Below are 14,926 nucleotides of genomic sequence, written 5' to 3' on the forward strand. Positions count from 1 at the left end.
ACGTGCAAAAAGTGCCCCGTCTTTTCGTTGAGAATGTCATCTCACTTCATCTGTTCCCCTTACAGGATCATGCTGTGCCTCTGACAGCCAACTTCAATTCTACCCGGGTCTTAAAACTACCCAAGTTCCCGGGTTTTTGCATTCTCACCATGTATTCAGCGGGCTCTCGAAGGACTTCGCGTTACCATACTTCATCATTTGTACTATATCCGGTTTTTGCTGTCATTTTCCAACTTGTAATTATCTAACAGCCTTCGTCAATTCAATCATAGAAAGAACGTGTCATGATCAAAACCGAACTGAAGACGAGTTTGTTGATTGCGCTAAATCCAATAGAATTACATTATAGGCAAGTAATGATATCTCATCAGGATATTTCACCGGTCCAAATATCACTATATACATACGTTAGAGAAACGGAAGTCGGCCTGCAAGGTATGGCAAACGAAGAAATGTGGTCATGGCCTTTTGTCCTCGAGGCGTAGCTAATCATCGTCGAAGATCTGGTAAGTGTTCAAAAGAACCGTCTCTATAACTCGGACTTGCCAACCAGCGTCGGCGACGTTGCCGCCGGAACTAGCACCCATAAGAGTAGGTCTAATAGCAAAATGGATGGTTAACTTTCATACGACACCTGGCAGTGTGAATACGCTGACTTACCCGAAACAGATGGCAATGTTTCCTGCGTTCATACGGTTTTGGGTGTAATGTTCCTGCACCTTATTGAGATGCTAAAATAAAGCAGATCAGAATTTGGACTGTACAGGCGGTGGGACTGAGAAAAACATACCAGGATCAAGGCTCTCAGCGTGGCGTAGTGCGCATCTGGAAGATTATTTACAAGCGCATGAAGTGAGTCTCGACGCTGAACATCATCATCAATGCCTGAAGCAGATGTCAGTACCATCAAGAACGTCCTTAATTCAGGGGTTAACAGCTTACGGGCTGCATTTATGAAGTCAGAATAAGACTGCGACGTGAACAGGGGGTCAGGCAAATCTCTAAAGAACTGCTTGAGCAACCCAGCAACGCTGTTCACGTCATGATAAAAGTTTTCCGGATTTGTGAAATCAACCTGGGATGAATCTGATAACGAAATGTTAGGGCGAGATCTCTGCATCTGCGTGACAAGAGCTGACCCACCATTATCGAAAAGTTGTTTCATCTGGTTGATATGGTTCGCACTTCCGGAAAGTCGATAAATGCCCTCCATATCCAAGCCAAAAAGCTCAATAGCTTGGAAGCATTGGTACACAATCATAGGAACGGCAGTTCCATCTCTCAAATACAAATCTTCCAAAGAAACCCCAAACACTGGTTTCAATGGGGGGAGGTGCTGCTGGAAGTTGCCTCCAGTTCCTCCAGCTGGTGGCAATGGGCTCGGTGCCGCTGCCATGGGTGGCGGATTTAAGGGCTGCTTTTCCGGCACAGAGGGACCGTCGCTCACTGGATACGGCGGCTGGAATGCTGAGGATGAGTAAGAGTCTGGATTATGCGGGTAAGATGACTGCGGAGTGCTTGGGACGGGAGCTGCAGCTGGTGCTGGTGCTGGTGCGGGGGATTGTTGCGAAGACTGAGCCGGAAGATGTTGCTGGGAAAATGACTGAAGCAACATTGACGAATTGCGTTTGTTTTGTGTACTAGTTTGAGAGGCTGGGACAACAGGCCCAGTAGTGCCTCCAAGCGTCTGAGGATAGGGGTTAATAGATAGAGATAAATCTGGGGCTTATGGAACTTACCGGATGGCGTTCATACTTAATCTGTTCCGACGTTACCGCCCCAGGATTATTCTGATGGCTTAGCACATAATCGCGGTAGTCTTTGTCATTATCAATCTGCTGGATAACTTCATAGAGACTCTTCGGTGCGGTAGCGGCATTCCCCGCACTATCTTTCAGGGGGCTGATGGACAATCCCTGACCCAGGAGGAGTTTCTCATTAAAAGTTGCTAAGCACAGTCAGTAATGAAACCGTGGAGTCATGGATACCGAGAAGGCATAAGCGTACCGAACTTCTGCATCTGCAACGTAAGGCCAGAGTCGCATTCCGAGATCAATTGCTGGATGTTGTGCACAGCTTGAGGTCGGTGGGTGGAAACCAACTCCTGCCGAGCCGCTTGGGCAGCCTGTACTTTGGACGCATAATCCGAGTCTGCATTCTGGACCTTGCGGAACAGTTCTTCCTCATGCTGAGCGGCCGACTTTGGTCCCTTTAGACCAAACTTTCCACCCTGCTTATCCCCTGTCTTCACCCGGTCGTATTGCTCTGCAAGCGATTCGTATTTGGCCTTCGCTTTCTCTGCTGCTGCCTCCGCCTCCATCACTCTCTTTTCCGCACTCAGGCCGGTTTGTTTCCACTGCTTGCGACCTCGCTCAATATTTGACGCCAACTCGTGAAGGTTATCAGCCATTTGCTGCAGGGACACCGCGAATTGGAGCCCATGATCCGCCATACGATCATGAAATCGGCTCAGGTCATTATGGCTCTGGCTATAGGTGCCTTGACGGTTATCAGTGCGGACGGAGGCATCGAGGAGAGAGCGGGACAATTTTCGCAAGCCTTGAGCGTGCTCCTCTTCCAGGGAAGATCGCTTCTTGAGGAATGTTGAGAAATCCTGGATTTTCTGTGGTCAGCACAATGGCCACATTAAGGGGTCACTAATCCATGGACGAACTCTAGCCGAGGCGACGCTTTGTTTCAACCGGGTCAGGAGGGCGGTGATCCCGATCTATGTGATACAATTTCCAATCAGTAACCTAGCATTTCAATGATTAAACTTAAAGGATTATTATTTACATCTGAGTAAACAACTTTGTCCATACGAGCCTTGAGCTCATCTGAGATCGCCGGCGTCGCCGAGTGGCCGGCGGAATCAGCACCTGCTGGTGGCGCATCGGCATCTCGCGGGGACGGCGCCGAAGGCGCAAGGCCATCGTGGAGACTGACGTCTGCCATAAAGAATAATAATACGGGTAGCGAATGATAGAGAAAACGAGCAGTGCACTGGGAGCAGAAAGAGAGAACTGAAGTTGGTTTTGTAGATCGCGGAAGCCTAATGACACTAGTAGTATCAACGGATAACTTAAGTGTTGGTTAGAGCAGTTGGAAGCATCCGGAGTAATGGTTGGGCGGTGGGGTTGGAGGCAGAATGTAATACCTAATTTAGGTAAATGGCGGTTCAGGTACCAAAGATCCCTCCACCAAGAACACCTTACGCTTCTCGGCTTAGTGGCGCAGCTTTTAGCTGGTGTGGCAGTGACGCCGACGTCATTAGGCTTCACTGTTCTGTCTAGTCCCGTGACTTACGATGGATACTCAGCAGACGACAAGTACTACTACTAGTAGTAGTTCTCTGTACGCAGTACTCATAGTAATGATGCGCTTATTTAATTCTTGGCTAAGAGTAAATTCAATCACCGGCATCGATCTATATCCATATATGTAGAAGGTTGACCATCTGGAGAGCTGATTGCTCAAGTGATGTATAGTTCTGATGTCCGTTTCGGCATGATTCTATGTATCATAGCATGGATGGATGATGGCAATATGTAATGGGCACCATACTAAATACGGTATATATAATACTAGTACTTGTATGATCAGTATGAAGAGACGAACTGGAGACCGCGTAAATCAGGTGCACGCAGACCTACCGGCGTACTTCCTCCGTACTTATGCCTCAGGCATGATTGATGAGTCAGCCTACTAGCAACCGCCGAGTTTCGCGACACTTCAACACCTGAACTTTTGTTCCGATTTCCGGAACATAACCTCTGGTTCCTTGACCGTTTCCCTCTTCGTTTTGCATGTGTTAACGGGCCCCGCGGTTCCATACCGGCGGGCGACGTCTGATTTATACTGATGGACCTGGAGTTCCGGGGTGTCATGGCACCGCATGGACTGCCTACACATGCGAGTCTCTTAACGCCTTCGGGCACTCCCAGCGACCTTCGGAACAACCCCAGAATGCCCCGGCCCGTCACAAGTTTCGATCTATCAGCCAGGAGTTCCGAACCTTGCGAAATGGAGAAGATTCCCCCAATCACGGGGAAGCGCCGGGGTGGTAGTAGAAAGGCCTGTAACGAGTGTAAGCAGCAAAAGGTAAGCCTCCATCCACCACTTCACTCCTCTAGCCCATCTACCTCAAGATAGAATAAGCGTATCGCACCTAGTTCTGGCCTACACTGTCATTTCTTATTCTATCTCCGTCACAAACCACTGGCTAAAGATGGGAATTCGCACACCGTAGTTGCGGTGTGATATTGTACAGACGCCCGCCGCAGCCTGCTCACGCTGTCGGCGACTTCAAATAGAATGCAAGGTCGAACCTAGCTTCAAGCGCATCTCGAAAAGAAGGTGAAACTTAACCATAGGGTCCAAAGTCAAGCGAATCCTACATGGCTGACTGTGCTTCAAACAGGCGTAATGCAGAGATGGAAAAGGAGATCGCAGAGCTACGTCGACGACTGGCTACTTCTGCTGAACCTCATGGCGTGGAAGCAACAGTTAGCGACGAGCTATCCCCATGTTCAGAAGAGGTGTTCTGTGGCCCTGATTCGGCCGTTTCGAACAGAACACGAACGCTATCTGCTCCGCTGGAAGCACAGCCCTTGGCGACTCCCTTAACCATCCAGAGGGGCGCCTCCATTATGTCCCAGGAGGACAATATGTGGAGATTGGAAGATGTCTCACTGCCCCGACCAAGAGTCGCACGGTTATTTGAACAGTAATCAGTTCCCTCTTTGAATTCAGGCCCCTGTCAACCCTAACAATAGGCCAGGTACTTCAAATATTATCATCCCTTCCTACCGCTTTTGAACCCCCAAAAGCCTCCCGAAGAGTATCTTCGTCGTTGCCCCCTGCAGGCATGGACGATTATCTGCGTCGCAAGTCGAAGGGCTCCATCAGAGCCTGGTCTTCTCACTGCACTCTCGGGCCCCTTTAGTCGACTCCTGTGGTCAACTATTACCGGAATTCCGCAGGACTATCGTGTGGTGAAAGCTCTTTGTCTTCTCTGCACGTGGCCGCTCCCCACGACAAGTCAAAGAACCGACGCAACCTTTATGCTTAGCGGACTGATGATGCAGATTGCCATGCAACTGGGATTGCATCGGCCGGTGCAACCGGAGGAGTTCACAACTTTCCGGATGGAAGTCCAAGGGGAGGCTGTAAAAGATCGAATACAAACATGGGCTATATGTAATATTGTAGCTCAGAAGTAAGTAATCCCGTTCTACATTGACACATGTAGTATTCATTCTCACTGTTACTAGTGTTGCTACTGGTTACGGGCAACCGCCTGGCACTATCTACGACTGGGCGCTCGAGCCAGCGTCTCTCCAAGACGCGGATTATCACCCTTCCCATGACCTTCAAACTCGATTGCGGATCGAGAAGTTCTGTGATCGAGTGACGAAGTCATTGTACAGCAGTAAACCTGAACCCGCGGAGTTCATTAGCTCTGAGAAGTTGTTGATTGTGCAGCTGTTGGAAAATGAGCTGAGAGACATGGAGGTCGATCTTGGCCGAGACATCTCTAGTACGTCACGTCTGCATCCATTTATTCTCGAATGCGATCTAATGTGGTATCCGTTAGACATCAACATGATCCATCTACGAGCAGCTGAGCTGCATTTGCGGTACTTTGTATTTTTAGGTTCTAACCCACGAAGTGACGATTTAACGAAACTTTTCATTGCCACCACGTCATTCCTTGGGCGAGTATTAGATCTCGAAACATCTCCTGGGGAGCTGATTGGCCATGCGACTAATTATATTCTTCAAATGATCGTATCTGCTGCGTTTGCCCTGATGAAGCTGTTGAAAAGTGACTTTAGTCGCCACATCGACTTCGATCACGGGAAGCTTCTGTTCAACGGTGCCATTTCAGCCATTCGACGAATTAGCGTCATGGATCACGACCGTCCGGTGCGCCTGGCTGATATTTTAGCTCAGATGTGGAATGCGGGGGGCTCCGATCCCAGCGGAGAGGAGGCTTTACTGCTGAAGGTGCGCTGCCGAATGAGTATGAGCCATGTCTATGATACTGTTTGGCGTTGGCGGCAACGATTCCGGCCGATCAAGAGCGTCGAAGATGCTCAAGGTATGTCTCCTCTTTTCCTTATTCTTCGTACCTGTAGCTTATTGGTGCAGCGTCTTTAGCCAACCCGAACCTGTCGGCGACGGCTGGCCCTGTTTCTCGACAAGACGATTCGCTAGAGGACCCGGGGTTGATGTACGCGCCCAACTTCGACCAAGGAGGAGCATTTATCAGCGAGGTCGGATTTTCGGAAGTGTTCGATTCCCTCAACTGGGTGTTTGACGGAATTCCGGACTCGTTTGTTGCTCCTCCCGTTATGTAGACGCACTTGTACCACCATCTGGGCGGCGGGTTCCTTCGATCCCGATAACGTTTCCGCGTAAGAGGGAAAATCAAAAGAAAAGTTCATTGTGAATACCAGTTTCATTGTACATACTTTTTTAGCTAGACATTCATGCGATAGCCGTTGGGGATCCAACCGCATTCATAAACCACATACCAAGTTTGTTAGTCATCGCGCAGGGATGAATCGAATCCCCCCCCGCGCATATCCTGTCGGTCAACCATGACATCCCTTTTGCTTCCTGCTTGGTCCGGATCATCTCTCTTACATATGCTCGATCAGATCGGCAATCCGCGTAACTGACCATCGCAAAATGGCTTCTGAAGAGGTGAATGTGGTGGCCATCATGTACCCTAAGCCCGGCAAGCATGACGAAGTACGTTAAGTCCCCTTCCCCATCACCACTACGGCCTAACATATGATATGTATTGCTTTACATGGTGTATCCGACTTTCTCTTCAAAGAAATTGACAGCTGACAAGAAATAATGTCACTAGCTTTCACGTCATATCTCGGAACTCACCCGCCAAGTACATGCCACCGAACCCGATACATTAGTTTACTATGCCTTCTCTATAAAAGAGGGAAATGAGATAATGGTCGTGGAGAGGTATGTTTGAACCTCGTTGGCTAGTCTGAGGTCCGATGACTCATGGACGAACAGGTACAGAAACCAGGATGCGCTCCACTTGCATCTGCTCAGTCCATACTTCCAAGAATTCGGCAGCAAAGCGGCCGGGCTGATGGAGCGGCCGTACGATGTGAAGGTTGGACATGGGATTCTTCCTTCCTCGGTTGGCGTTACTCGTGTTCAATCATAGCCCTTCTTACTTTTTCTTTTATGTCTTTTTCTATTAATGTTCCCTATTCTGTCTTTCTGTCTTTGTTTCTCCAACCATGTTGTATTTCTCTTGTCTTTTGATTCGCAGTAGTATCGTGATGGCTGACTCGTCAGTCGATAGGCAGTACTATAATGCAATGATGATAGAGTCGTACTATTCTTTTACGGATGCGATAGACTCAAGGGATCACCCAAATCATAATCTGATTGAGCGCCACCTGTAGGGCCATGCATACTTGGCTTGCATGATATCACACCAGGATGGAGGCATAGATGCGGAGACTCCAACCAGTCGCAAACAATGGATGGGATCTAAAAATACCGGTTGGGGAGGAGCTTTCGTTTTTTTGGTGGCGGTCAATGCAGCCCACTGCCAATGGTGGTGGCTGTCATCCGTTTGGCTTCTTTTTCTTTTCCGTTCTCTTTTTTTCTTTTTTCTTTTTTTTCTTTTTTTCTTCTTCTTTTTCGTTCTTTTCTTTATGGCATCAGAATCAGTCCTTGGATGCGTACGCCCCGGTAGGGTTATCTTGTGTTCTGTTGTGATAGTGGCGGAGGCTGAAGGAATTAGGGTACGGTACGGTAATGCTTTAATGTTGGATGTACATATATATAGTGCCTAAGTACATACAGACAGACAATATGTATCTATTTTGTTTTCTATGATAAGAGACAATAGGTACCTAGCTACTGGTTATAAGTTAGTTACTATGGTAAGTGTTATGTAAGTCCGTCATGAACGACGTGTGGTACCGCCCCTGAACCAAACTTCCTCAACGACTGTACCTTGGATGCCGGCGAGTAAGTGCAGGAATTGGCTATAATTATAGTAAGGGCCACAGCGAGACAACCAGAATGAGGCGTGATTCGAGGAGAAAGCAGATGGAGAGGTAGAGAACGATTGCCAGTCAGGATACAGCAAGAGACCGTCCAAGTACCATCTTGTAGGTACCTAACCAGGCTAACAAACTAAAAGTTGGTTTAGTGCTTCCAACCCCCCCCCCCCCCCCAGCCGACTCGACCTTAAGCAACAACCGTGCAGTCGCCTCGGACTTTCCCATCTCATTGGCGCTTAACCACCAGCCATTCAGTGTTCAATTTTCCCTGCCTTGTGATATTTCTTGGTTTAGTCTATAGTTCGTAGGAAGCTATTGATTTAGGGATGTCTGGGGGCTCTCCCCCGTCACGCAAACCAGCCGAGGAAGGAAAATCTGATATTCGCGTCATAATCCCAGAGAAAGCAATCTAGTTGGCTGGATAGGCTTGAATTGATGGAGTTGATAGATTAATTAATTAATTAATTCATTCTGGATGACTATCATTATTATTTTGTATTTTTCATTTTTTTCATTTTGCCATTTTTCCATTTTTTTTTATTTTTATTTTTTATTTTCCCTCTTTGAATACCTTAAAATTCAGGTGAGCTGTCGACTCCAGGCAAAAGCTCTCTCCCCCTTTACGTTGGCCCCGAACTTGTCCCCCTCCTCTCGTCTTTCGATTGCCCCCTCTCGCTCTTCTTCCCTTCCAGTTTCTCCCTCTCCCTCTTCTTCTCCTTGAACCCTCTCCGCACTCCCATTCGCTGTCTACTGCATTTGGTGGTCGTTCTGGTTCCAACTTCATTTGCTTCACCGTCACTTCGTCATCCTTCTCTATTTTTCTTCCTACCTCATTTGATTATCTTTATCCTCTTCATCGATCCCATAGCGTCTTGTGATTCGCCGTGTTGAATATCGATCTATTCTTCCCTCTGCGCTTTGTCCGATTTGCAGATACCCGTCCACGTTGCTTTTCCACCGCCAACAACCCACCTACTTATAACGCCCTGACCGTCGTCCATTTGACTGTTCGCCCGCTGCGCATCTCTTGTCGCTGCAATTTCCCCTTTTGCCTCCATAGATTGCAGCTTCTGAAAGAATGGCGACCGGTCCCGCTACCCAATCTTTGAAGGTCAGCACTCGCCAGCACTCCCGTAGCTTATCTGTCGATCGATCACACGGCGACTAATAGACGACCATGTACAGTGTGTAGTCACTGGTGACGGTGCTGTTGGAAAAGTAAGTCACAACTCTTTCTTTAGTGATTTCCGGTCCATTCGTCCACTCCATCGGCTAATCCGGGACCCAATTAGACATGTCTCCTGATCACCTACACAACCAACGCTTTCCCTGGGGAGTATATACCGACCGTGTCCGTGGCCCTCTCTTCCCTATATCCGATTGAGCCGAGCCCGTGGTTGACCTGGACCCCAGATTTGACAACTACACCGCTAGTGTGATGGTAGATGGCCGACCGATTAGCCTAGGACTCTGGGATACTGCTGGACAGGAGGATTATGACCGACTTCGCCCGTTGTCCTATCCGCAAACCGATGTCTTTCTCATCTGCTTCTCCATCGTCAGCCCTCCGTCGTTCGACAACGTCAAAGCTAAGGTGCTTACTCCATCCAATCGACCCTTGTGGAAACTCGCCCCCCGATGTCGATTGCATCCAGTCTAACTAACCTTTGTGCAGTGGTTCCCGGAGATTGAACACCACGCGCCCAATGTCCCCATCATTCTGGTTGGAACGAAGCTCGATCTGAGAGACGACCCCGCGATGACAGACGCCCTTCGTCAACGCAAGATGGAACCTGTTTCATACGAACAAGCCCTCGCTGTTGCTAAGGAAATCCGTGCACACAAGTATCTCGAATGTTCGGCTCTGACACAGCGTAATCTGAAGAGCGTCTTCGACGAAGCTATCCGGTAGGTCGGCCCACACCAACACAAGACTCGGGGTTCTGAGGTTAACTTGCCCCGGATCTAGTGCTGTTCTCAATCCACGACCCGCCACGAAGCCGAAGAAGAGCAAATGTTTGATTCTGTAGATCGATTCTTATAATTTTCTTCCGACTATAATATAAAGAACTAATACGGCGTCTGGGTTGTTGGGGAATCTATCCCCTGTGATGACAATATCTTTCAATTCTCTTGTTCCTTATTCACTGGCTGCATTTTTCCATCCTTGGCTCGATGCTACGATTTTGATGTTGTTTTGGGAGCCCAGATGATCTGGCCCGTCATCTCTTTACCTCTCCTTTATTACAGTATAAAGATGTAACACGCCATACAATATCATGCAATGAATGTCGCTTGATGGGGTCGTGGCTTGCTTTTTCTCTCCTGTTTTTTTTCGGTACTTGTCTCTGGTGGTTGTGTCTCATAAAGGGACGTAGTGACGACCATGCATGCTGCGGGTGTGATTGCGATGGATGCATCTTAGCGAACGTTAGTCATTTGGAAATGGACGATTATGCATTCGAAGTCTTTCTTGCTTTTTCTTCTTTTTTTCTCTTTTTGCATTTTCATTCCTGTCTTACGCATTTCACCTAGCATCCGCCGGAAGAAAGAGAACGAAAAGGATATCTCTATAAATTAAACACAAGAACAAACACTTTTGACAGAGCAACACGAGCCCACATGGAATTGAGGGCGGCAGTCCCGGGGGAGGAAAGAAACTATGCCATGCGACTCAGTCGGCTGGGGTGCACACCCGCAAATTCATCAACGCCAGTTTCTTCAACCTTGGTTTTCCTTTCCCTCTCCTGTTGGATGGACTTGGCGTTGCGCTGCCTCTCTTCGAAGAGCTTCTTGTTCTTCGCTTCGATCTTAGCTTTGCGGTTCTCGTTGTTGCCACCACCACCAGCACTAAAGAGAGGGTCATTAAGAAGTTCAGTAGACCGGAATTAATACAGAACGGATGCTCACGTCAATTCAACATTGATCCTCCGGGGCGGGTACTTCTTATCATCGAACATCGAGTGGTGATACAACTTGAGGCAGGTCTTCATGCGATCGTAATTATCGAACTCAATGAAGCCGAACCCACGGCACTTGGTCGGTTTCTCCTTCTGGGTAGCAACACGTACTGAGACTGGGGCAATCTTTTCGAAGTGGGCGGACAAGGACTCATGGTTGGCAGAGAAGGGCAGGTTTCCTAGCCAAGCACATTAGGGATGACGGGAAACTCTTGGGGAGGGACTGGCCGAACCCACCGACAAAGCAAATGAACCGGGAACCTTTCTGCTTCGGGGCGTCATCCTCAGCAGGTTCAGCTTGAGATTGCTGCTCGTTGGACTCCGGCTGCTGCTCTTGGGCCTCGGCCTTCTTCTTTTCCTTTCTGGCCTTCTTTTCCTGCTTCGCCTTCTCTTTCCGCTCTTTCTTCTCCTGGGCCTTCTTATCTACCTTATCCTCGCTTTCCTCGGTTGGCTTCTCATCCACTTCCATCGCATCGGCGGTTTCCTGCTTCTCTTCCTCGGCACCGTTTACCTCCGGCGCAGCCTCCTCGCTCTCATCCTTCTTTCCTTTCTTTTCTTTCTTCTCCTTCTTCTCCTTCTTTTCCTTTTTCTCTTTCTTGTCCTTCTTGTCCTTCTTCTCTTTCTTCTCTTTCTTGTCTGATTTGATCTGCTCCTCAGCACCAGTATTGTCCACCTTCACATCTTCCACAGTGTCCTTCGACTTGCGCTTCTTCTCTTTCTTCTCCTCGCGCTTAGCCTTCTTTCCCTCGGGCTCAATGGCCTCCTCGGGGTTGTTTTCGACGATCTTGCGCTTCTTGTCGCCCATGTTGTTGGTAATGGTCCCGCGAATTGGAATGAAAGTCGAAGACTGAAAAGTGAGATACGATTATATAGTCCTGGATATACCAACAATGGAAAGACCGGAGAAGAAAGGAAACCCCGAAAGAATGTAAAGATAATATTGACGAGGGGGAAAAAGCCGTATCAAAAGTTGGGCAAATTTGGAAATTTGCTTTTTTTGCCGGGCGGAGAATGTTGGGCGGTGTGAGAAGTGGTTGTTTCACATGTTCCTGATACTATGCCTTAGGCACTCAACGAAGTAGAAGTATAGCCTCAAGAGGACTAACAATACTATGGTTGGATCCAAGCTTCAATGAGGACTTCCTTTTCTTTTGGATAGTTGTCCCTATGCTACATCCGGTACAGTTTCAGCAAGCTACTGGTGGTGAACTATGAGGTTTTGCCTTAACAACATCTTCTGCTAAGATATCCATCTTGTTTGTAGTTGTGCAGATGCACCTGTATTGTGTGCTATCTTTCTTGGGATGCCCTTGCACGTTAAGAAAGGTGCCGCCACCAGAATAATGCATTGAATTTCAACCGGACAACAGCCTGAGATCCTTCACTCCCCTGACAACCAATGGCTGATCCTCTTCAGGATCCCTTGTCTTGGACCTATATATAGATAGTCCTAGGATGGGGAAATCGGGAGCGTACAAAAAGGAAGACGCCCGTGTTTATCCCTCAAATTCAAACCCGGACTAGTTTCAGAGACACGAGTAAGTAGTACCCTGTGAGTCGGCCATATATTTTCCACGTGAAATCTGTCGCTTTGCATCTCTGATGCCGAGAGACATAAATTGATGGATGGATGCGGGGAAAGCGTCGATCATCCCCATAAAATGGGTCGAGGACCTTTTCGTTCCTCCCAATATTTAGCAACGTCTCGATCGCACTCCGGAACATCCACTTCAGCAACTTGCGAGCACATCTGGGACTTCCTCAATAGAATCGCCATGCGCCTCTTCGTAGGCCGCTTCGTTCTTTCTTTTCTACTTTTCCTCAACATTGATTGCGCTTCAGCCGGGATCAACACCTCCTGCTTGAAAGTCGTCACGGCGCTGGCCGCTCGTCCAGGCGATCTCTTTGCTAAATTCCAAGAGCACATCTGCGACCAAGGTTGTCGGCCGACAGTTCCGCATTGGGACCTCTGGACGAGAAACAACTCCTTCGTCCCCGCCGTGCGCAGCATCACGAAACGCTTGGATGCGCCGCGACATGAAGAGGCGATGATCAAACTGGGCGACGACGCGGCGGACATTATCAAGCGTCGTTGTGGTCCGATGCTGCACGGCGGCGATCTTTGTTCGGACTCGGAGACGCTGGCGGGCTTCGGAAATTGTTTCAAGAAGAATTTCGTCCGGGCGGCGATAATGAATTTGCCGACATTGCTGCCTATGGTCAGCGAGGAGGTTTGTCGGGAGCAGTATGAGTATCTGAAGACCGACCGGTTGTGGGAGGAGATTATCCCGAATAATATGAGGGAGTATGCCAGTGTGTGCCAGACCTTGGGAGATGGAGTGCCGGAGCTCGACCATGGGAAAGTACATGAGGAATTATAGCCTACGAATAAATGTATGTATATAGAGGACGATGTATATTTAGTAGTTAGTAAGTACTAGTAGTTAACTACTACACAGTACATGCTTGATATCACGGGATTAAGGATCGGAGATTAGGGCCTGGACTTGTCAGCATCTTTCCTTTCAACTCTTATACCCTTCCTCTGTTTCCCTCGTCATTCCTTACTTCTTCTTATCCAGTAACCGTCTAATCTTCTTTCTTATTCGCTGGTCTGTTACATGAACCGCATCATGATAACCCTGGCCTGATCAATATCTCCTCTCCTTCGACACCTCCGAATGGCGTCAATGACGTCGGTCGCCCGCACACTGCGGTCCACTCCAACCGCGCACACGACCACCTACTCTATCCCCCGATCGCATCTACGTCCTCGTTCTCTTCCACACTTCATTTCTCCTCAGTTCGCTCGATTGGTACACCCCGGTACCTACCAGCCTTTCGTCCCGCCGTCCCCGAGCGAGCTAGGGAAGCCCGCCCCCGCGAAGACCTATGATCGGTCCCGCAAATGGCTCCGACGCCTTGTCTACCTGTCGCTAGCCACCGGCGTGGTCTATGCGATTGATACCCAGTTCTACGCATCCTCCCTGACGAGAACAGCCCGGACCTTCACCCTCGGTCTAATTGTGGCTCTGGACTATAAGATCAATTTCCGACCAAATCCTCTCCTCGCCAAGTCCATCAATCATTTACACACGCGCAACGCCGAGAGACTGTCAGATTTGCTGCGGTATAATGGCGGTCTCTACCTGAAGATCGGTCAAGCAGTCGCGATGCAGTCGGCCATTCTGCCGCCCGAGTTCCAGAAAATGTTCTCGCGCATGTTCGACGATGCCCCGCAGAACGATTGGAAGCAGGTGGAGAAGGTCATCCGTGAGGATTTCGGCAAGTCTCCGGAGGAAGTCTTTGGCGTATCATTCACAGGCGATCCCACTAAAGGTGTCATGGAGCGCAAGGCCAGAGCCAGCGCCAGTGTAGCGCAGGTTCATTGGGCTCGCTTGGCCGATGGAAGGGAGGTTGCGGTGAAGATCCAGAAGCGGGAAATTGCGCAGCAGATTCAATGGGATTTATGGGCGTTTAAGTAAACTTACTCTCCCTTCTGAGCTGGCTTTGGCTGCCTACTGACAAACGATAGGGTCGTGAGCTGGGTCTACAGCCGTGTGTTCGATATCCCGTTTTACTCTTTGGTCCCCTATGTCAGCGAGCGCCTATTTCTGGAGACGGACTTCGAGAATGAAGCTGATAACTCGGAGCACATGGCGAGACTCGTTGCAGGCGAGTCACGCCTCCGAAATCGCGTCTACATTCCCAAGGTCTATCGTGAACTGAGCTCCAAGCGGGTCATGACCGCGGAATGGATCGAGGGCGTCCGCCTCTGGGACAAGGACGCTATCACACGGTCCTGGCGCGGCGGTTGGCGTCAGGGTAGCCCAGGATGCCATGGAACCCCAATGGACTCCCCACAGTCCGACAGCACATCCACCAAGGTCTCCCACAACCCGAACGCAA

The 14,926-nt window shown here is 49.1% G+C and overlaps 7 protein-coding genes across 7 annotated transcripts; 5 read left to right on the forward strand and 2 right to left on the reverse strand.

Moving 5' to 3' along the window:
• Positions 1 to 485: 485 nt before the first annotated feature.
• Positions 486 to 2,955, reverse strand: rgd1 (putative Rho GTPase activator (Rgd1); the record flags this gene model as incomplete). The annotated part of the gene is made up of 9 exons (XM_022532392.1): positions 486 to 597; positions 661 to 731; positions 791 to 885; positions 943 to 1,086; positions 1,144 to 1,687; positions 1,740 to 1,948; positions 2,008 to 2,614; positions 2,675 to 2,728; positions 2,797 to 2,955. The coding sequence occupies 9 exons, from the start codon at positions 2,953 to 2,955 to the stop codon at positions 486 to 488; spliced, it is 1,995 nt and encodes a 664-aa protein (XP_022389669.1).
• Positions 2,956 to 4,397: 1,442 nt separating this feature from the next.
• Positions 4,398 to 6,362, forward strand: ABOM_005264 (transcription factor domain-containing protein; the record flags this gene model as incomplete). Its single annotated transcript, XM_022532393.1, has 5 exons — positions 4,398 to 4,726; positions 4,781 to 5,218; positions 5,274 to 5,539; positions 5,597 to 6,103; positions 6,154 to 6,362. The coding sequence occupies 5 exons, from the start codon at positions 4,398 to 4,400 to the stop codon at positions 6,360 to 6,362; spliced, it is 1,749 nt and encodes a 582-aa protein (XP_022389662.1).
• Positions 6,363 to 6,696: 334 nt separating this feature from the next.
• ABOM_005265 (putative quinol monooxygenase) lies at positions 6,697 to 7,204 on the forward strand (the record flags this gene model as incomplete). The annotated part of the gene is made up of 3 exons (XM_022532394.1): positions 6,697 to 6,759; positions 6,881 to 6,993; positions 7,048 to 7,204. 3 exons carry the CDS (start codon positions 6,697 to 6,699, stop codon positions 7,202 to 7,204), a joined length of 333 nt encoding a protein of 110 aa, XP_022389663.1.
• Positions 7,205 to 9,135: 1,931 nt separating this feature from the next.
• Positions 9,136 to 10,087, forward strand: racA (putative Rho GTPase Rac; the record flags this gene model as incomplete). The annotated part of the gene is made up of 6 exons (XM_022532395.1): positions 9,136 to 9,168; positions 9,243 to 9,275; positions 9,350 to 9,408; positions 9,471 to 9,651; positions 9,733 to 9,965; positions 10,027 to 10,087. 6 exons carry the CDS (start codon positions 9,136 to 9,138, stop codon positions 10,085 to 10,087), a joined length of 600 nt encoding a protein of 199 aa, XP_022389664.1.
• Positions 10,088 to 10,717: 630 nt separating this feature from the next.
• ABOM_005267 (RNA-binding protein) lies at positions 10,718 to 11,822 on the reverse strand (the record flags this gene model as incomplete). Its single annotated transcript, XM_022532396.1, has 3 exons — positions 10,718 to 10,907; positions 10,968 to 11,196; positions 11,255 to 11,822. 3 exons carry the CDS (start codon positions 11,820 to 11,822, stop codon positions 10,718 to 10,720), a joined length of 987 nt encoding a protein of 328 aa, XP_022389665.1.
• Positions 11,823 to 12,792: 970 nt separating this feature from the next.
• On the forward strand, positions 12,793 to 13,398 carry ABOM_005268 (uncharacterized protein; the record flags this gene model as incomplete). The annotated part of the gene is made up of 1 exon (XM_022532397.1): positions 12,793 to 13,398. One exon carries the CDS (start codon positions 12,793 to 12,795, stop codon positions 13,396 to 13,398), a length of 606 nt encoding a protein of 201 aa, XP_022389660.1.
• A 300-nt stretch (positions 13,399 to 13,698) lies between these two features.
• On the forward strand, positions 13,699 to 14,926 carry ABOM_005269 (ABC1 domain protein; the record flags this gene model as incomplete). Its single annotated transcript, XM_022532398.1, has 2 exons — positions 13,699 to 14,498; positions 14,553 to 14,926. Coding segments are annotated over 2 exons (1,174 nt in total), but the record flags the coding sequence as incomplete, so codon positions are not given.

Source organism: Aspergillus bombycis (genome assembly GCF_001792695.1).
Source record: "Aspergillus bombycis strain NRRL26010 chromosome Unknown contig00036, whole genome shotgun sequence".
Lineage (NCBI taxonomy): Eukaryota > Fungi > Ascomycota > Eurotiomycetes > Eurotiales > Aspergillaceae > Aspergillus > Aspergillus bombycis.